This window comes from Rhyacophila brunnea, unplaced genomic scaffold (assembly GCF_057557595.1).
Source record: "Rhyacophila brunnea isolate RB1 unplaced genomic scaffold, BYU_Rbru_1.0 scaffold_1, whole genome shotgun sequence".
In the NCBI taxonomy this organism is placed as follows: domain Eukaryota; kingdom Metazoa; phylum Arthropoda; class Insecta; order Trichoptera; family Rhyacophilidae; genus Rhyacophila; species Rhyacophila brunnea.
In genome coordinates this window covers 47,855,333-47,877,836 of record NW_028232751.1, presented here as the reverse complement: position 1 = coordinate 47,877,836, position 22,504 = coordinate 47,855,333, and the positions used below count along the sequence as shown (strand labels likewise).

The 22,504-nt window shown below is 33.7% G+C and overlaps 1 protein-coding gene across 1 annotated transcript in view; it reads left to right on the top strand.

Moving 5' to 3' along the window:
* Positions 1–10,710: 10,710 nt before the first annotated feature.
* LOC147079873 (uncharacterized) overlaps positions 10,711–22,504 on the top strand; it is a 38,494-nt gene continuing 26,700 nt past the window's right edge. The window contains exons 1-5 of the mRNA XM_085945728.1: positions 10,711–10,780; positions 14,472–14,557; positions 20,504–20,677; positions 21,626–21,758; positions 22,201–22,321. Coding sequence (XP_085801854.1) covers positions 10,711–10,780; positions 14,472–14,557; positions 20,504–20,677; positions 21,626–21,758; positions 22,201–22,321 — 584 coding nt within the window. The remainder of the gene's footprint in view (positions 10,781–14,471; positions 14,558–20,503; positions 20,678–21,625; positions 21,759–22,200; positions 22,322–22,504) is intronic.

The window sequence follows — 22,504 nt, the reverse complement described above, 5'->3', positions numbered from 1 at the left end:
ATTGTCTTTTTAAAAAATATATTCATAATATTTTTTTATTGTTTTTTTAAGGAACAGGTCACAAAATCTAACATGTCTCATTGAATTTACCCCACAAAACTTCAGAGTTTTTCGGATACATACCCCATACCCAGACACTTAATAATTAAATATAAAACTGGCTGCCGTAATAAAAACAAGTATATCGACGGCTTGAGAATGTAGCGGCCGACGGAAATGTGTACTGGACACGCGTTGACTCATTATCTCTGGGTAGTTCATAAGCATAACACAAAAGCCCCTTTATTCGAATACAAAGGCCTCCTCATTATAATACGAGCGCGACACCGGTGTCCCGTCTGAAACGGCCCTTACGGTCATAATTCCGAATATTACAGCAAACTATTAAGTGTCCCTAACGATTAAATCAATTTATAAGTGTTACGGGTATTCCACTGACATGGACCTTGCGTGCCCTAGAATGCCGAGAAGAGTGGGGAGACGTTATAGAGACCCAAATCATCCGGGTCACGGCGATGAAAAAGAAGTAGGTAGTATTATTGTGTTCACATAAATAATATGATAGAGCGACGATTGCCCTGGTGGTGGCTAACTTCTGATACAGGGTGGCATGAAAAAATGTAAACGTACTCATAATATTATAATTATTCTGCATTATTTAATTTTTCATCTGGAAATACTATCGGGCAGACTTATTTATAAAATACAGATTTTGAAACCAGTGTGTAGTATTTATACTGCCCCCATAAGCAAAAACACAGCTAATGGGAAAAAGTCAATTTTGAGAAAAGAGAGGTTATCATGTTTTTCATTGCTGCTTCATTAAAAGTTAATCAATTTTAATAAATGTTTCGGTTTATAATAGATTATTTAAAAATTGATATTTTCATTACATAAAAATTGCAAAATTACAAAAATATTGATTATAAAACTCCATTATTGTCTTTTTATTTATGATTTTGAATGGAATAATGTCAGTTTCATAAGGAAAAAAACAGTAAATATGTTTTTTTGCTTATAATTTAAATTGTAATGGATATTTTTGAAAAATTAAATACTTGTAATGGTATTTTGTTCATTAAATAATATTGGAATGACAATATATATTTTTAAATATACAAAAATCCGTCAGTTTTGGTGGGAAGACTCCCAAAACGTCATCCTATTTGTAGGCATTACTCTTCCTTATTTTTGAATTATGCATTTCTTCTTTTCCATATATGATCCATAAACTGCTGACCTGTTAATTAATATTTAATTACCACATTTAAATATCATGTTAACTATATCTAATGGCCAGTCGCGCCAAACGCGCCAGTCGCAGTGTCAGCACTAAATGAGTTAATATTGCCAATTTTTCCTACTACTGTATACTGTGAAAGATTATTCAGTGTAATGCACTTCATAAAAAACAAATATCGAAGCTAGTTGACAGATGTAAACGTAGAAGCAGTCATGCGGCTCGCATTGGAAAAAGGGAATATTGAGGAATTTCCGTTTGCATTATTTTAAATATCAAATGTTCAGAGACGTAAGTACAAATATCATTAATTTAATAAAACTAGATAGTTAGAAATGTGTTTTATGATAGATTAAGATTACAATTAATAACTCATTTAGTGCCAACAATGGGCTGGCGCGTTTTCAGTAGTTGGCCATTAGATATAATTAACATGATATTTAAATGTGGTAATTAAAATGTAAATAACTGGTCATTAGCATTTTACTTGCCATTATAATTTCATTGGATTTTGCAGCATTTTCATCAAGTTTATCCAATTGCATACTCTCCAAAATAAAGTTGAGAATCTTTTTTTCACAATTCCTAATCCAATTTAGAACTTAATCACATTTGAGTATTAAAATATCATTAAAAATGTAGGGCGATATGAAGTTAGTGAATGATTAATTTGAGGTTATCTTATTATTACCAGTTACATGCTGTATTACGTTTGTGTAAAAATTCTAGAATCATAAACAAAAAAACAGTAAGCCAGCGTTTTTAAGCAAAAAACACAGCAAATCGATAGATGTGCTGTGTTTTTGCTTATGAATCATTATTTACTGTTTTGTTGCATCGAAAAGCCTAACATTTTTGCAAAAGTAGTGAACACATTATGATGATTTCTATATTAAAATAAATGATTTCCAGTTTATTTTGTTATGCAATTATGTTCAGAATTTTATCTAGTATGTCACCTCATACTTACTTTAATTTCTCATTTTTTCCCATTAGCTGTGTTTTTGCTTATGGGGGCAGTATACTGCTATGATTATTGCTAATTTATTAATTATGAATTAATTGTCTGGCTAGGACTGTTTATTTATACTGTGGCATTTTCGCCAGTGGTACCATTTGTCAGGAATTTTCAATCATAATAATTATTTTGATTCAATTCAATTCTTTGATAGGAATATTCTTAATCTATTTTAATTGTAGAAAGAACTGTTCATCTTGCGAGTAGAAAGCCCATCGAAACTTATTTAATTTATTCGTACAGTAATATTCTCGAGAATTAAATTAATTAATTGTGGTCTGATTTAAATTTAAATTATAAATCCTAATAATGCTGCTGTACCAATAATAGAATAGATACTCTGATCGCGTGACGAATTATTTTTTATAGACAAATTGTCGTTTTCGCAAAACTGAAATACCTACTTAATTGCTGTTTTCTATGTGCGCCGTTTAATGAAAAGTTCTTTCACAAGAGTTTGGTTCAAAGACACTGAAGAAACTTTTTTAATATAGCTAGGGCCTATTTAATAATATGTGAAATTAAAACTGGAAAGGGGCATAGGAAAAAAATATGATTAAATAAAATTACGTAGCTGTAAAGGGATGAACACTGATACCGTCGAAGGGAAAATATCGCGAGGGTGTGCTTCGAATGAATTTACAATGAGTCAAGCAACTTGATTAGATGGAAAATCATTGTTGGCAACGCCTGTGATTTTAGTGATATCGATATGAAAGGAGAAGTCATTTTGCAAAAGATTAATTTGTAGTAAACTTTACATTATTAGGTATCAGCCACAATTCAACACAATTTTAGATTCTTAATCTCAAAATCATATTTTAAACATGATAATACGGTTTTAACTGTCTCTCTGATACAATCAATCAGTGGCGAAGGGTGGAGGTAGGCTGTTAAGATCCGACGTAAGTAGTGTACACTAAACTGTCAGTCATTTGTTTTCATTGAACTACGAATAAAATTTGCAGACGGTGCTGGTTAGTTTTTAAAATTCACTTAAACTCAAGCCTTATCTAGACCAAACCATTATAGTTAAGGTATGCTATGGGCGATCCGACAAAAATAGTGTAGGTACACTTTTTCAGTCATACTTATTTCTTTTCGTGAATTATGAATAGGTACATATTATTACAGATGGTGTTGGTTAGTTTTTAAAAATCTATTTAACCCTGCCTGTCAAGCCATAATCGATAAAAAATATTCTTCTATCTATAAAATATCTAAAATTAAGCATGGTTTAATGGCACAATTTTAGATACCTAGTTTATAGATAAACAAATATTTTTAACTATTATCTATTATGGCTTGGATTATGCAGGGTTTAACTGAATTTTAAAAACTTACAAACACTATCTACAGTGCAATCAATAAACCAACTATATGACATTGTGTATTTGAGAGCCAAAGAAAACAATTAAAGAAACCGTTAATTAATATTTTTCAACCGCTTGATATCTATGGTTTTTTGACTGTTTGTTTTTACGAATTTCAGGATTCTGTTATGTCTCTTTTGTCAATTTTGTCTGAAAATGTGATATTACCTATTCTATGATGTACAAAATCTGTACTCAACACATTTTCTGCGAAATTATAGAATTATAATATTGAATAGTTTTTTTTAAGTTATATTTGTTTAGGCGCGTTTGGAAAGTGTATTTTTGGCGTGTGACATGTAACACATAATTTATTTTTTCACACGAAAAAAAATCGTACTCGATTGGATTCGAACCACGATTGTTCGGTTATCAGCCGAACGCACTGCCTTTACGTCACAGTATGATAATGCAATCGTGACGATTATACAGTACAATATTATTATAGTTTATGTACGAAGAATTGTTCCGTTGCCTAGGAAACGAATTTATTATTGTTGGCCAAAATAAAATAAAAACAACGAGAAATAATTAAATAATTTATTTAGTGATATAAGTAAAAGTGTTCAGAAACAAACCAGCGGCACTCCAATAACCGGCCCTCCTTTATTCTTGTTTTTATTGATATGGGCTATTAAACGTCAATTCTATCTTATATCATACTTTATTATTTGACAGATCTGAAACATGACGTCTCGCGCAATGATGTGATCATAGCCGACCATAGTGAAAAACATTCTTTCGCGTTGTGAATTGTACCTACTCATTTTTATATGTGATTATCTGTCAAAACTAAGCTTAATATTTTTAAGTGTGATAGGTACGATACTTTTGTTTGGTATTACATATTTAGTTTATGTGAAAACTATATTCTAACTGTTGATGTGAATTTTGACTAACGCGGTGTGCGATTATTTTATTTTGTTACGCCAAAGAAGTATAACTTCTAACGCGCGTACATAAGTACAAACACCGATTATTTTAAAATTATTAATAACCATGTCCTTGCTTTTTCGTTCGGTGGTTGATAATGATAATAGTTACAAACAAAACTGTTTTCTTATTAACTAGGATATCAAAACCGAACTTCTCCGCATATTCGGTAACGATGCAAACGTGTTCAGCGTGGACTGGTCCGGTCATGGATTGGACTATTCTCAGACGGCCGTCAACACCAGGGTGGTGGGTATGGAAATCGCCAAGTTTATAAACGACCACCTGGTGAAGATACATGGAGTTTCCCCCAACACAGTTCACATAATCGGACACAGCCTAGGTGCACACGTGGCGGGGTATGTTGGGGAAAGAGTTCCCGGACTCTATAGAATTACAGGTATTTTTTTAATTACTATTTTCCATCCATGTGATGTTCACCTGTTTTATACGCCTTTTAAATGAATAGTCGTGTCGCAAAATTTGCTCTAGACATTTTTAAAATACCCTATTTTTTAAATTCCATGACATTTTCTTGCGAGGATATGTTATCGTCATCTATCTTATTACCTCAAGGGTCCCAAACTGGTAAGGGACCCCGGCGTCTGCATGTCAGGAAAATTGTACGTAAACAGTTCGCCATATCACACTTCACCGTGAAATGTGGTATCGGAAATATATTATAGTATATAGTAAAAGTATTTTTAAGACCGTCCAACCTCTTTGGGTTCTATAGTACCGACATAAAATTCATGTCTAAATAAAACACGGTTCATTTTTTGCTGGCAGGTTCACCACTGTCGTTCTACTGCGCAGGCGCAAATCGAAAAAATCCTACTGTCACATGAAAATTCATCAGCTTCCAAACCTTTATGATTTATGCATGCAATAATGCCAACTGCAGGATAATACATGTTTACCCATACATTTTCTTATTATGGCTGCGATATTACTTACTGTAAATCCATGCACGTGTAAATGGGGTAAAAATAATAAAATCTGTACATTATATCAAATAATTAATGGACCTATTATTGATGGGTCTTCCACAGCTTATAGACTACATTGTTGATACCAATTTTGATTGGAGTGTCATCATAAAAACAAATTATTGGACCAATATTGATGAAACTGGCATAGCTTATATACTACGTTGGTAGTACTCACTTAGTAGAGTTTTGTTTTCTTCTGACGTTTGAAACATGGAGTCCCTTGGAGTACAAATACGACCTTCTCCCAAAAAAGCGTTATATATTATTAATGTTGTCAATCTGAAGTCCTTACCAAAAAATTTCTCATGGTCTGTGTCTAGATACAAAAACCGTGGGTGTCGTCGATTACCTTTTTGAGATAAGTAGTTGAAATTGAACATATTTTCATTGTTCAATATCTTAAAATAAACTAGGTACTTAGGTTCTATAATATTCGTGCAGGTTTTGAATGTAGGTAGATTATGTTTACAATTAAAATGGGAAACAAAAAAATCAAATAATTTTGAAAAAACATACTTTATAATAAAATTATGAAGGCTGACGAATCAGAATGTTAAGGGGGGACATGCTAGTATAGTAGCATAGTATAATAAAATGATACCTACCTGGATCGCATTATGCTATTGTAGAACGAGGGACGATTCCGCGAAGGAGATAGGTACTCAGCTTTAAAGCTTCGTTTTGTCTTACATAATATAGATTGAAGTAGGCTTTAACGGGGTACATGCTCAGCGTAGGTCGAAATGGAGCTTTTGTTCTATTTTCAAAGCATGATCCTGGACATACCTTAAACGTTGTAGATAATCTATTTATATAATTTTGAAGCCTTATTATCCTTTATATTTATTTTAAACATTTGATAACTGCATAAAGTATTTTTATTACATAAAATAGTATTCTTTTCAACCTCTTGCTCTAATGTTTTAGAATATAGTCATATTTCAGTACATAAATATGCAGTGGTGTTAAGATTTTTTAGATTTATTAATTTTTAAACGCATTTATAAAACCATCAGTATAATTTACATCGACATTATTATAGTGAAATATTTACGATAAAAAATTATATTGATAATCTCTGTGATCCCAAACTTGACAAGCATTGGGCATTCTATTATTCAAAAAATGGGCAAGATTAACACATTTGAAGATAATTCTGAAGATACCCATTATAAGCTATGTTCTTGACCATTCAAGTGTGATAAACATCTTACGAATAATGATTGCTTTATAATAATTATTGACCTAAGAATAAGGTAGTGTTTTTTTGAAATACGCCATTTCTTTTGTTATTCCCCAGTGGCTAAGATACAACATACAGCCGTAGCCATAAATTGACAAACTATAATTGAAGTAGGGAGTAAAATGATGTTAACGCGCGTGTTTAAACATGTACCGTTTAAAAAAAATCGATTAGGTAGGTAGAAATAAATATTTTCACCCATTTAATTGATAGGTAAGTTTATGATCTCAAAATAAGATAAACCGATATTAAAAGCAATTCAAATATTGCAAATTTAAAAACAAATTATAAATCATATTAAAGGTATCGTAAATACGTTATTGTCATAAATGTAGTCGTTTATATCAGCGCTCGAAATGGAAAAATTTACGAACCGGAGCGCTCGACAGTTTTCTGAAGATTTTTACATAGTAAAGTTATCAAAGTATATGTGTTTTTTTCATAAAAATAAGTGTTAGATTTTCTATTATATGGCCTATCCAGCTCAGACGGTCAAATTATTTATTCCACGAGACGGAGCGATAATTTTACCGATTTCACGAACAGGAACGGCGCTCCGGTGCGTTCCGGTCCATTTCGAGCCCTGGTTTATATGTTTAATGTAGCAGTGTTGACTACATTTAACTATACTTACATAGGTACGAATAAAGTTAAAAAGTCCTTCTCTGGACTTAGAACTATTTGAAATTTGGTCAGTGTTTTTACTAGTTCCATGATACATTAGCTGAAGATACTTATATATATTTTTGACTAGCTGTCTGTTTGTTGCATTTAAACTCAAAAAATACTGAACCAATATTGATGAAACTTGCGCAGCTTACATCTACATTTTGGTAGGTATCTGTCGATTTAGTAGATTGCAATATCTCATTGATATCTTAAATGGTTCCGAACAGGGAACCCAGAAATAGTGACAACTGAAATACCTAACGGGTGATGTGGAGACACAAGCAACCGATCTCGATTGTGGAAGAATATGGGGTAAACTTAAACAAGTGTCAAGAATACGCTTGTATTTCGTTCTGACAACCGCTTTCGTTTTGTGCACTGACGCTCATTCCGCATTTGTCTATTTGTACGTTGCAGCACACACTATTGTACGTCTATAATGTGTGGTTTATTTTCCTAGGACACTCACACATTCAAAACCCTGCGTCAAAATGTCGTGTATTGGGATATAACTAATCGAAATTCTATTTATTAATCAGTTCTGTGGTTCCGAAGCAACAAAGTAAAGTTTTCGAAAATAGCGCGCTAAACAAATTAGTGTTCATTTTGCAGCGTGACAGGTTCGGTGGGCAAGTGCAGAGGGGCGCAGTATATAATTATTCAATTTGTATATTATATAATAATATGTCCTTGTTACTTGCATCTCTACACTAGTGTCAAATGACCTCATGGCCTGTTGTAGCGCTAAAAAGAATATAATATAAAATAATAATTATATTATAGGTATTAATATTTTCGTTAAATTATAGCCCAGGGTTGCATTACGGATTAGTATATTTGTGTACAGTTATTAACTTTAATTTCACCTACGACCATCATGCTCTTCATAATTATGCAATCATAGTGACGTACTTATGTTATTTTTTTTTGTTTATATAAGTACTTATAATTTTATTTATCAGCGAACCGTGTATTGGTATTGTATGGAATAAGCGCAAATGAATAATTTTTATAAGAATTTTTTTATTTATCCGATTATGATATTCAACGATTGTCTTTTTCTATTATTACATATTTTTTAAATCTTGCAATGATGTAAATAGAAATTGTCATTTTATTGTTGTAAAGTTGTGTTGTCTAGTGTCTCTGTACAAGTTTATTGATAATGTGAATAATGTTGTTTGCAGTGACGTCCCTAGGCAAAGTGCAGCCCTTAAGCAGACTTATAATGCCATCCCTCTTAATTTTTAGTCTCAAATTGAATGCAAATTTCTTGAGTACCTAACGATCTATTTTATCAGTCGTCATCTACTGAAGAATTTCGAAGAAACATAATCTCACACAGCGGTGTTTTTAGGAACGTGTAGGTCTGAGGTCTTAACAGTCACCCATTAGGTATTAAAATATAAAATATAAATAATAGGATAGGTTACCAGGATTTTGAATGCTACCACTGTGTTTTAAACTAAGATGTCGGCACTTTTCAGTGAATCGACTGCAACATCTGCTTCTCGGAAAACCGCGACTGCTCGAAAAAGTATAATATTCGTATTCGTTTCATCGTTTGTCGCCTTTTATAATGTGCTGACCCTAAGCAACGCATGCCCTGACAACCACCACGGGACGTCACTGGTTGTTTGACTTTCAGCCCTTAAACTGCAAACGCGAAATTGCCCAATAAAATATACCAATACACATCATTCTCACCGGACACGACAAACTACCCCTTGTGTGTGCCATTCGGTGTATGTGTCACCTTACTCCGTAGATAACTGCTGACACGCCGATTGCCGAACAGTCCCGGAGAAATGTATATCTTGCCTGCGACATTCTTGTGATTGCTTGCGTCTGCGATTGTTGCGTGCGTGGTTGCAAGTATGCTAATACGATCACTAACCACAGTCACCGGGGAGTGCAACGCGCTTCTAAAAGTATTACTAACATGTTTATAATATACAGCTGATACGGATGGCTTTGGTTAATGTTTAAATTGGGTGTGATTGAAGGTTTTTATGTGCGACTGTAGAGTGCAAAGACGCGGCGACAAAACTTCTGCAGTAATTTTACTCCATGTTTGATAAGCAAGCTACTTATATAACTATAACAATTTTATTGTGAATTATGAATTCCTTAGCCAAAGTAGGTAGATGTGCCATCTTCCATGAAACAAAATCATGGATAAATAAATAAATAAATCCATATTGCTATTTTAAATTTCTAGATAAATGTTTGCGGTCATATGGTGTTTGGTCACCCAGGGATCGAAATGGACCGGAGCACACCGGAGCGCCGTTCTGGTTCCGTCAAACTGAAATCCCCAAAATTATTGCTCCGTCTCGTGGACCAGATAGATAGATAAAATTAATTGCTAGATAGGCCATACATGTAACACATTTATTTTTTATAACATATATATGCAATGACATTATTATTAATGGACGACGCACTTAATACAGTAGCTAGCAAGTAAATTAGCATGTATAGGTAGGTAGACGTCACGCAATTTCCGCATTTCGAATTTATAGCAATATGACCTCTATTGTAATGGCGTTAGAGCAGTATTTCTAATGTCAATGTTCATTTGAGCGAACCCGTTCGAACCGAACCATTCGGCAGACCCAACAAAAAGCATCAGGAATTTATAGCAATACCTATCATCTTTATTGTAATGGCGTTAGAACAGATTATACCATTCGGCAGACCCGACAATAAAGTGAGTGTCATTTTCTTTTCCAGATGATTCGTCCATATTAATGTCATTGTATATATGTATAAAATTAGCTATGGTAATATTATTTCGGAAAATGATTGAGCGCTCCGGTTTAAAAATTCTCCATTTTGAACGCTGTGCTCACCATTGTGAAGGCCGACAATATTTGCGTTTGCCAGCAAATGTCTGCCGTCTATAATAGTCCCAGTATCGGTATTTCAATATGCACCAAAGATCGCGAGTATATGTTGATAGACTTGGGCCATTGTAAAGGGATGTTATATAAATATCTACTGAAGTTTGCATAATGAATTCTTTGTCAGAGCCGCGCAAGAGAAAACTTTATTTTCTCTGAAATATATTCTCACAAGAAGTCATGTAGAAAGAAAAGTCAAATTTTCCATTCACTTTCTGCCACCCTTGAGCAGCACATGACGTGCCTATACCAACTGAATGATACTGAATGATATGTTTTACAATATTTATTATTCTCATCGAAGGATTGGATCCGGCAGGGCAGCATTTTGCAGGGATGCCGTTTTATATAAGACTCGATCCAACCGATGCCAAATTTGTCGATGTAATCCATACTGATACACAAGGTGAGCGTTCTTTTTTTTAACAATCTAAAATCTGAAGACGTCCATAAATGGGCTTCACAGAGTGGAGGTTGTATTAACATATTTTTGTTTTTATGAGAAATGAATGTTAACCATTTGCTCAACCTATTATTCATTTTTCTTTCTTAATATAGTCAACATTACAAATTATTAATTCAATACGTTCACAATATGACATTTAGAAATAAAGTATTATATAAAAGTTATTAAACAGTAGAAAAGTGTAAATACAAAAAAAAAAATAGATACAAGGAAGTACAATGAATGAGCTAAACAGACCCTATTTTAAGAATTTATGGAACAAACCTCACCTATACTCATCTCACGCAGGTGGAATATGTCAATATCCGAAGTGATTTGGTTGAACAGAGTTATTGCCCTCCTAATCGGCATTACCAATGGCATGTTAGTTCTGCACCTCGGCAGAACAAACAACTGATGCTCCGGATTTTTCTAAGATCAGAACACACAGGTCAATACCACCAAGAATGTCAGAGTTCTTATTTTCACCATATATAAGTCGGAAAAAATACGTGGCCAAATATAAATATCGTCTAGTTTTATTAAATTATGTCCACACTGTGGTCCAAACACACATTGAAAAGCAACATGTGAATTTGCCAGACCCGGTATTCGAATCGGGGATCGACGACAATATAAGGCGACACGGTAAAAGCTCGGCCGTTGCAAGCATGGGCGTTGGCAAGGTAAGTACTTACACATTAGACGTAGTAGATCATATTGAGGTTGCAACGCCAAAAGGGCGTAAGGGACATTTTGGGTAAAATGAGATTCGATTAAACATCGTCCGTTACACTTGCTACACAATGCCATCACTGATCTGGGGGGAAAGAACAGATCCATCTTAGGGAAACTTAGGGAAACCATGGTTTATAATGTCACCTTTAATATTCCAAAAGTGCGTCAACAAGAATATTCCGTGACAGTAAAAGTTTTTAAATTAAAACTATTTTTGGATCATTACAGTTACAGATTGTTACTCACGCCCTTCTAACTATGGAATGTCGATGTATTAATATTATTTTCACAAAGTACCTATTCAGTTTATGGCCCCCACATCCTGAAGCGGCCCCCCTACCTATTGCCAGGGTCAAGGGCAGTGTGATGTTCTATAGTAGTGTTCCTCAAATGGTATTCAGTGTATTTTAGCGATTTTATATTGTATTTTAAAATAAATCCCCATAAATCATTGAATTTCCAGCACTCAGCGTCATATTATGAACGGATGGTCGTGACCCCCTCTTGTGGTAGCCATGTAACATGTGACCCTTCGATATCGGACAAATATACATTTTTATTATTCAGGAAACACACTAAAAAATAATTATTATATAAAAAAATACACGTTAAGTTTAGTTTAATTATATCAATCATTTCACATCAAATTGTATTGTACAATTACATATTTTAAAATGTTATTATTCATTGAATGAGATTGGGCCGCAGGCGACTTTTTTTTATAGTAGAATAAATTTGTGGTGTTTGTTTATCTCACATATGGCCCACCCGCCATCCTGGGCTCCCCTAAGACCCAGGCTGGTGCCCTGTCACCCCCTCCTTGTGGGGGCCATGATTCAGTTATAGTGGCAGTAGTGCACTCAAGCAATGGTCAGGTCTTTGACTATTTTCATATATTATTATCATGCCGATCTGTTGACAGGTTAAATAATATCTATCCCTAATATTATAACAGTTGCAGAGACATTTTCTTGAAATATTTGGCCTGTAGAGATTCTCTTAAGTTATATATTTTTAAATACCATATTTCTCGTATAAATGCATATAAATGTATATTTAACTATTTTTTTATTCAACGAATATTTCACAAGATTTAAGAATTTTTAAATCATATTTCAAGTAAGTTACAACAAAAAATCTTGGGGTGATCTGTGACGTCGATTAGTAATATTAAAGTAATACCTACTTTTATTTAAAATACAAAAGCCGATCGCCAATAGTAGCTCAATTTGGAAAGCGCTTCCGAGAGTATTAATAGCCATTAGTTAAAATTTGTCGCAATTAAGTATGGCGCCTTTAGAATTAATAGTGGTATATGTGCATGGGCGCGAAACCCGAGAGATGCAGATTCGATTCCTTTCAAAAAAGATTTTTACTATTGGCTATAATATATTTTCTCAGAAACGTTTTCAAAATTATATATGTTGAATACAAACTTCATTACTTTTATATAAAAATTATAACCTTTCCCAACAGAAACTAATTTTATTCAATTAATGCCGCCAACATGAAGATGGTTAAATGTCCTGGTTTATTTGCTAGGATTATTACAAAAAAAAAAATAACGTAAAACCATTATTAAAAAAACAACATTAAAATTGATAACACAAATTTAATGACAACCGCATCAGCAGATATTGTACGTGTATATTGGTGCTTTTGTTTCTGGTTTGTATTCTGCACCCTAACGCCGCACGAGAAGATCGATGCAAAAATTATATTAGGCAGTAGCGAAGTGTGGAATTAGGCTGTTAGGATCCGTCATACATAGTGCACACTAAGATTTATCAGTCAAACGTATTTGTTTTCATTGAACTAAGACTACAATATGTAGATAGTGTTTGTTAATTTATAAGGTTCAACTGAATCCAGGCCATTGTAGATAATAGTCAAAAAATATTCGTATAAAAATATCTAAAATTATGCCATTAAACCATACATAATTTAAGATATTTTATAGACAGAAGAATATTTTTGAAGATATACTTCTTTTGGAGCGTTTGGGAAAACAGATCAGTGTATTTTTGGCGTGTGACATGTAGCACATAATTTATTTTTTCACACGAAAAAAACGCACTCGATTGAATTCGAACCACCGATTGTTCGGTTCTCAGCCGAATGGACTACCTTTACGCCACAGTATGATACTGCAATCGTGACGATTATACAGCATAATATTATAGTTTAGAATTGTTCCGTTGCCTAGGCAGCGAATTTATTATTGTCGGCCATTTGCAATTCCTTACGTAAACAAATGATTAAACGTCAGTTGGTACTTTAAAAATAAAAACAACGAGAAACCAGTATATAATTTAGTAATATAAGTTAAAGTGTATAGAAATAAACCAACGGTGTTCCAATAAGCGGTCCTTTTTCTTGAGTATGTAATTTAACAAGATAATTAAGAGCTAGTTTATCTAGTTTATCACAAGTTTTTGTTTTTGTTTTGTTACGCCAAAGAAGTATAACTTCTAACGCGCGTACATAAGTACACACACCGATTTTTTTATCGATTATGGTTTGGTTTGGGCAGGTCTTAATGAATTTAAAAAAAACTAACGAACACCATCTGTAATATGTATTCTTAATTCAACGAAAACAAATAAGTATGATAGGAAAAAGTGTGTGAAAAAGCGTCTATTTTTGTCGGATCGGTCATAGCATACCCACCTAAACTATTATAGTTTGGCTTAGGCAGGGTTTAGTTGCATTTTAAAAACTAATCAGTACCATCTGGAAATTGTATTCTTAGTTCAATGACAAAGTTTAGTGTGCATTATTTATGTCGAATCTTAATAGCCTACATCCACCCCTCGCCACTGATATTAGGTATATTGATCTGTGTATCATGCATGTCAAAAAACGTGTTAGCTATTGTATTTTTCATTGGAAAATTGCTTTTTAATTTTGACAGGTTATGGGACCAATCGACCAATGGGACATATTGATTTCTATGCAAACGGAGAAGGAGACCAACCGGGTTGCGGGCCTCTGAACATGGTAATTTTTTAAAATCACCTTTATTTTTTTCCAAAATGGAGCATCTTGGCAAAAATGTTGGCTGCCACTTGGGTGCCAATCTTTATTAAGTTTGGCCCTTCATATAAAACCAATATTAAAATAACGAAAAAAATGATGTGTGATGTTTTCCATGATAAGTCGTTGTTCCTAACAAAGATCCGAGAAAAAAATGCTATATAAAATACGTATCCGGAAACTTGTACGTATGCAGTTCGCCGTATCAAACTTCACCGTGAAATGTTGCATCGGAAATATATGACCGTATATTAAAGACTGTCCAACCTCTTTGGGTCGTATAGTACTGACATAAAATTCATGTCTAAATAAAACACGGTTCTTGTTGGTTAACACATATTACAGGAAGCCAGTAGCAAACAAACTTTGAAAATAGCCAATATACTTGATTATTTATTAGGTTAGGTTAGGTTTTCATTATTGAATTCATGAATTTTGCCAAAATCAGCTATGAAAATTGAATTAATGTTCATATTGAATCTAATAAAATTGGAGATCGTCTACTCTTTCCGATAAGAAAGCTCACACGCGAACTGTGCCACGGTGAAATGTTTTACGTACATTTTACATGTAACCATTACAATGGTATGAAATTACTAGAAACACAGTCATGTCAGTTTTGCTTTTTTCTAGGAAGTTTTCCTTAACTACCTATGTTCCTTTTCACATTTTTTTATAGTTTCAGAGGAACTACTATGTACACAAGGCGAACATCGGCGGTTATCGAGGGTAGTTTATCATATTTAGGTATTGAGGTTGAAGGTAAATTATTGTTACAATAAGTTAGCAGTCTAAACTGCCAAAACTCTTTATAATATCACTCTAAAAGTTAACACAGCTAAGAGAGGTGCTGTTAAAACATACGACTTTTTCACAGTTCAGACGGTTAACTTATTGTAACAATTAACCGCGTCAATACATAAATATGATAAACTTCCCTCGATAGCCGCCGATAGCAGCCCTTTTTATAGAATAGATGCACTGGACACACTCAATTAACTATATGACATACATATTTGCTTAGTTTGATACTAAAGTGGTGACTTGGCTGCTTTTGAAACTAAAAGGTGTCATTATTTACGAATTATTATTTTAGTTTTTATTAACAATATTATAATTTAATTAAAGAGGTGTTTTTACATACTTTAATTATGTGTGGATTATAATAGAAAATCTACATTATTAATTTCATTCAAAATCAGTAGGTACTTATAACGTTACTGAAACTTTTGTAACAGCCGTTTTTTTCATTCCTGTATTCATTATTACACGAAACGTGAATAGTCTGTTCACTATTGCGCTATTGCGTAAGTAAACCACAGTGTTTCATAAACAATAGTCGTTTACTATCTACCTGTATAAATGCAATTAGTGCATGATTTGCATTGTGTGTTCGAATAAACATTGGATGGGGTAAAAGGTGGAGTGATTAAGAGACGTCAAACAAAGTTGTGCATCGTTTGATTTGCAATTGACACCGGGCTGAAATCAAAAGCAACACTTTTAAACTGATTTTCATTTGCGTTATTTTAATATAAACAAACAAACAAAATTTTAATTAATTAGGTAATTATTTTATGAATATATTTGCAGGGAAATAACATGATATTATGTTTTGTTTGTGAATCGTTTTAATTTGGGTTTGCGAGAAAATGATTGCTTTGTGCTGTATTGTATTTGGACGGAATGATATTGAACTAATGTTTAAATATGCAAGTTTTATTAGAAAAAGTAAATACCGTACTCAACTACTAATTACATAATTATTATGTTATTACACAAGCATTTCAATGTCAAAAGATACACAGGCATTTGTGATTGTTTGACATTTTGATGCCAATCTTTCCACTGGTTAAATATCTGTGCAATGCACATTGTCGTCGAAATGTTAAAACATTCTATGTGAAAAAAAATACATTAGAGTGCTGACAAACTTTATAAGTAAGTACTAAATTAAGCTAGACTTCCATTTTTTAGATTTGATTTAACTAACTAAATGCCAGGTAGTTGGGGTACGCTCTGCACGTCTTCATCTAGTATTTGCAATACCTAACTCCAATGCGATGAGTTTGATGACCATGGCAAAGGGAGGGGGGGGGGCTGAAATGGGTCTATTCTGGGGGCCCGGCGTGGCGGGTCGACCTGATAAGTGAGATAAACACACATCACAAATTTGCCCAAATGAAGAAAAAAGTATATATCAATCAATATTTATGACAATTGCACAGCTTGTAAGACGAAAATTAATGCAATTGATTTGGAGAGAGCCTAATGCCATCTATAAATTCAAATATATACCCTTAATTTAAAAATATTTAATAATAACGTCGTCATTATTATCAGATGTTTGATAGGTACGACTTGATATTTTATATAAACTATATTTCTAATTTACTTACCTACCTATTTTATTCGGTCTTTCCCTTGTATTATGGTGGGTTTAATTATTTATATTATACCTACGTGCTTTATTTAGACATTGTTTTGATCTCAATAGTATACGGTATTATATTTCCGAAACAACATCTCACGGTGAACTGTGATACGGCCAACTGCATACGTACAAATTTTTCGTAGATATTGTAAAGCTTAACAGTGAGTTCAACTTGACTTACGATCATTCGCACTTACGACAATTTGCACAAACAATCTTTAAATAATCCGTTTTTTAGTTTGCGTAAACACGGTTCTTGTCGGTTTACACTTTACAGGAAGCCAGCAGCAAACAAATTTTGAAAATAGCTGATATACTGGATTATTACAACGTTTTTATTAGGTCGTAGTCCGGTGGTTCTTTGTCCGGTACAAATCTTGCAATCGATTTTTAACTAACTTCCCGACTAGCTAGACATTTTAAACTTTTAGAATATATCAGAACACGATGCAAATGCATTTTTTTAATACTTTTAGCCATCTTTAAGTAGAATTGAATTCATTTTCAGTTAATTCTGTTTTGTATGAAAAGTTATTTCGACACCATTATTGGTTGCTAAGCGGATGGTAGTAGCAACTAAATTATTAATATATACGAGCGTTACTATGGAAATCAATATGAATGTCAAAATGACATTTCAGTATTATTTCTATCAAGTACAATTTTTTTGATCGTTTAAGCTAGTGAATTCAGGTTTATATGATTCAACAGAAAATTTAAAAACGTTGTATATAAAAAGTTCTTTTTATATTGTAATTATTTATATTAGTTAGGTTTTCATTCTAGAATTCATGATTTTTGCCAAAATCAGCTATGAAAATTGTATTAATTTTCATATTAAATCTAATAGAATTGGAGACCGTATAGTATACGGTCATCTCTTTCCGATAAGAAAGCTCACGGCGAACTGTGTGCCACGGTGAAATGTTTCACATAGAATTTACATGTAACCTTCTTTTTATGCCCTGACGCTCATTCAATATGGGTGTATTTGAAGGTTACAATACACACTATTGCACATCTATAATGTGTGGTTCATTTTCGTAGAACACTCGCACATCTGCGTCTAAATGTAGTGTATTGGGGAATAGCCTATCGGAGTTATATTTATTAATCTGTTCTATGGTACGCCGCCTGATTCAGTAAGCACACACCTGTTATAATGAAATTCGACTTACGCCCATTTTGACTGACGAAACACCATCGTAAGTCGAGAACTCACTGTACTTATATTATTTATTACTATTATTTTGTTATGGTATGAGTAGTTGTAATTTTTATCACCTCGACAAAATCATGATTGGGTTTAAGCTGACCAAGAGGTCAGTCAATCAAAAATGATCGATGGAAATAATGGTGATGAGACTTATGATGACAAAATATAAAGGGCTCGTAATGGGAAAGGTGCTTTAGATAGCCACCAGATGCTGGACCAGACAATCAATCTATTTTACTATCATATAGACACTATAAATCATTATAAATATATCTGGGGGGTATATTCTTGAAACTATGGCATGTTACTTATAACACGGACATTCGGCGTGTAGAGTTGTCCATACGAAATTGCTACAAATATATAAAATAATAAAACTTAATGCTTGGTCAGGAGGTACATTTCGCCGCATCACAAGATACACCTGTATAGCATTGACATAAAAAATGACGCCTTGTTCGTGGAACATTGCAGACAGAAATGTTCCAATTTTATTAGATTTAAGAAGAACATTCATTTGATTATCAAATAGGTATATAATAATAACAATGTCTCTATCATCCTGGGACTGAGAAGCAGAAGGCGGTAAGTCACAAAAGTGAAATTGTTCAGGGGAGCAGTTTTAAAACTTAAAACTGCTGTTTTTTTTATTTCAGTATAAAAAACATAATGTTATTAATTTTTTTTAAATGCTACATATCAAAATTAGTGTATCTTTTAATATAAAATAGCATTAAATGCGAAATAAAAAGTGGACTTACTTCACTCTGCTACTGAAAATTTTGCCAGCCAAATGAAAGACTTTAATAGCACAATGAAGTAAGTCCAACATTTTTCATATATTGTAGTCGATGATAGTCGATGTTGATTGAATGATTGTCACAATTTAGAAGTGTAATGCGATAAGTCTCTCTGCTGCATTCTGCTTCTACAGGGTAAAGGACTTACTGCACATAATTATGATTTATCTTTAAAAGTACAACATTTTTGGACTTGTTGCAATCTGCTTCTCGTAGATATTAGTCTCATTTAAAAATTGGCACCAAAACATCATTTTCGAAAAAAGTGGACTTACCGCCATCTGCTTTTGACCCCCAAAATTATTATTAGATATGTGATGTGCGCTGGGTGTGGTTTAGTAGGGCCGGGCCATTAACTTCAAATTTTGAATACTTATATACTCGTACATATTGTATTTGACAAAGGAAAACGATTAGTAAGTGAAAACAATAGTTATACATAATTGGGCAGTGGGATGATTTGTTTTAAATAGTAACTAGTTAAACCACGTACGTTCTGCACTTCAATCGGGTTTGTCCATTAAAGAATCTAAGGATCCTCTTCACAGTCGCCAAATGGGGCGAATGCTAGTGCCATTTATTCCGTGTTGAAATACCGATACTGTGTTGAAGTACGGCGAACATTTTCCGGCCATGGGCCACACGACGTGAATGTCGCTCACTTAGAAATGGTGACCACGTGTCATTCGCCTTAATTGTGCCACGGTGAAGATATATGTTGTTATTTAAAAATATTATTTTTATTAAGAATTTTCTGTATCTATTTATTCAAAATGCGATGATAGGCTTTTTTATAAAATCCTAGTTAGGATTACCGAACTAAAATTGTCGCTCATATATTGCATTAAAATTAGAGCTTGTAACATCTCGACTGTTTTCTTTTATTTGGAGAATTCTTAAAAGTCGAAAATTTTCGAAATCAAGAATATTTGTTTTCTCGAGCACTCAAGGTTTCTAGAAATTGAACACATTCCGTTCACAGTGAAGGTCGAAAACATTTGTTGTTTCGACCATTTTCTTAAAACGGGAAATTTGGAAAATTCGGTTCATAAAAAAAATCGTGAGTTTTTTTTATAGCTCAATATCACCGAAAAATCATATTTTCCTGGGCTGTTTAGCTTAATGACAATTTCTGGTTTTGTCAAAATTTCAGAAAATTAATTTCTCAAGATTTGAGATTGGCTTTTTCGTTATTTATCGAGGAATCACAACCTCTAGTTGAAATTATGTTTAACATCTTCTTGGATTTAAATTATCATTTAGAAGTAAACGTAAAGTGAAATAAAGGAATATTATCGAATTTTCGCCACTGACATAATAAATATTATATAGAGTGCGATAAATGTTTGACCCAGTTGTCGCAATAATATGTCATAGTTTTCAGAATCGCCTCCCTGCACTACACTTGCTGAAGATTGTGTTTCCATTCGATAAATTTCAAATACTTAATCAATTTCCAGTTCCCTCAATTTTTGGCACAGGGGGTGAATGTAACCCTCCAAGAAACTGGCACGTGCGCCCATAGTCGTGCACATCAATTCTTTATTGAGAGCCTCCAAGCTTATAATAGAACGGATATGGTACTTTGCAAGTTTATTGCTTACCGCTGTCGAAACTTTCAGGATGTATCTGAGGTAAGTCTTCTTGACGCCAATACGCCCTTTAGACGGGCGCAGACACAATCACTAACCACAACCAGTGGTTGGCACACGCGGTGGATTGCAGTTCCCATACTGTTTGTATGGAACGTAGTTTATGACTATGCCATGTGGTTCACAGCTGCTAGCCAATGCAATAGACGGCCTTTACCCTGACTGCTATATTACCGCCAACGTTCCCTTTAATTTTTATATTGTTTGTGCGGATCATCAACGCATATGAGCAGTGGATTAACAAGGGTTGGTGTCACCCGGTGTGGTAAATTTACACCCCCCCCCCCCCCACAAGCACACACATACAATTTTTTCATTAAAACTTATATTTTTAAGGTATAATTTTAGTTATTTTATATAATAATAACACTAACAACAATATTTTTTTAAGTAAATAAAAAAAATAAAGACCTTCGCCTTCCGAGAAATGGGTCAAAGAATTGTGCAAGTGATAGGTTCGTGCATTCGAGGAAAACCAAAATTTGGCAAAGGAAACTTTCTTTTACAATATTTTTGTGTGAAGACTGTGCGGGGGATGAAAACATGTGTGCGGATACATTTTGGCAGGTGTGCGCGCGCACACGCGCCTACCTTAAAGCGAACATTGATTACCTACCTCATGGCTTCCACCACGGACGTCCGCACATAACCCACGTACAAATTCTAATGTCTAGAGTCTAATGTCCAAACTTTATATAGTTACGTGCCAGTATGGGTATTATAAAAAGATATATGGAATTCAACTTCGTAAAAATCTGACATACATTCAAATAAAATATACAAATTTAATGGTTAGTCTTTTGTGTTTATCTTTATAATGTCACAGAAGCATAACAACTCGCCAATAAAAACGTTGATGTATTTCACAACTACCCGTACGTAAACTACCCAGAATACAATTACAAATAATATAATCCAAATTTATTTCAGGGAAAGTGTATTAATAACTGTGACCCAAATGTTGATGATGACTGCATGTATGTAGGCTTGGAAGCAAGGCCGATACGCCGTAAAAGAAATGTTATACTTTACTTCAAAACTGGAAACTTTAGACCTTACTGCTGTAAGTAATATTTAATTTCACTCTGATAATGAATTAAATTACTCCGTTTTATTTGTGTGATCAAGAGGATATAATTTGAACAATTTTCCTCTTTGGGTAGCTATTTAGGAATACGTTTTCAACAACTTTAGAGCGAAGACACACTGGCGCTGCGTCGCGAGACCGCTGTATTGCGACTGCGAGTGGGAGTGAGTACGCAACAGCGGTGCGAAAGATTGTGTCAGACTTATTTTGCGTGCTCCTCGCATAGATAATTGACGAGATGTCGAGTTACACCGCGTGTTCGGAAATTTGTAGGTATGCAACTGGTCGTCTTATAGTTCACCGCGAGTTATTGTATAGATGGCCGTATAGTATTGAAATTAATTTCATGTCGAAATAACTCAAAGATATATGTAATAATCTATATGTTGGTATTCTACATATATATTTGTGGTTTCAGTGACACCCTACAGAACATATGTCGATGTTGTCACAACGTCAGTTCCTGTCATGTATACTGTAGTATTTTTGACCGTGTATGATTCAAAAGGAGCTGCCACCAGTTGGACTTTCAATGATGGGTAAGATAATTTTTCAATAATATCACTTCGGATATTGATTTATATTCGACTTACGTGACGCAGTGACGAAGAGTATTAAAATCCGTCATAAACAGTGTATACTAATATTATCAGTCATACGTATTTGTTTTAATTGAACTAAGACTACAATTAATTACATAAGGAATAACGCCGAATGAACTA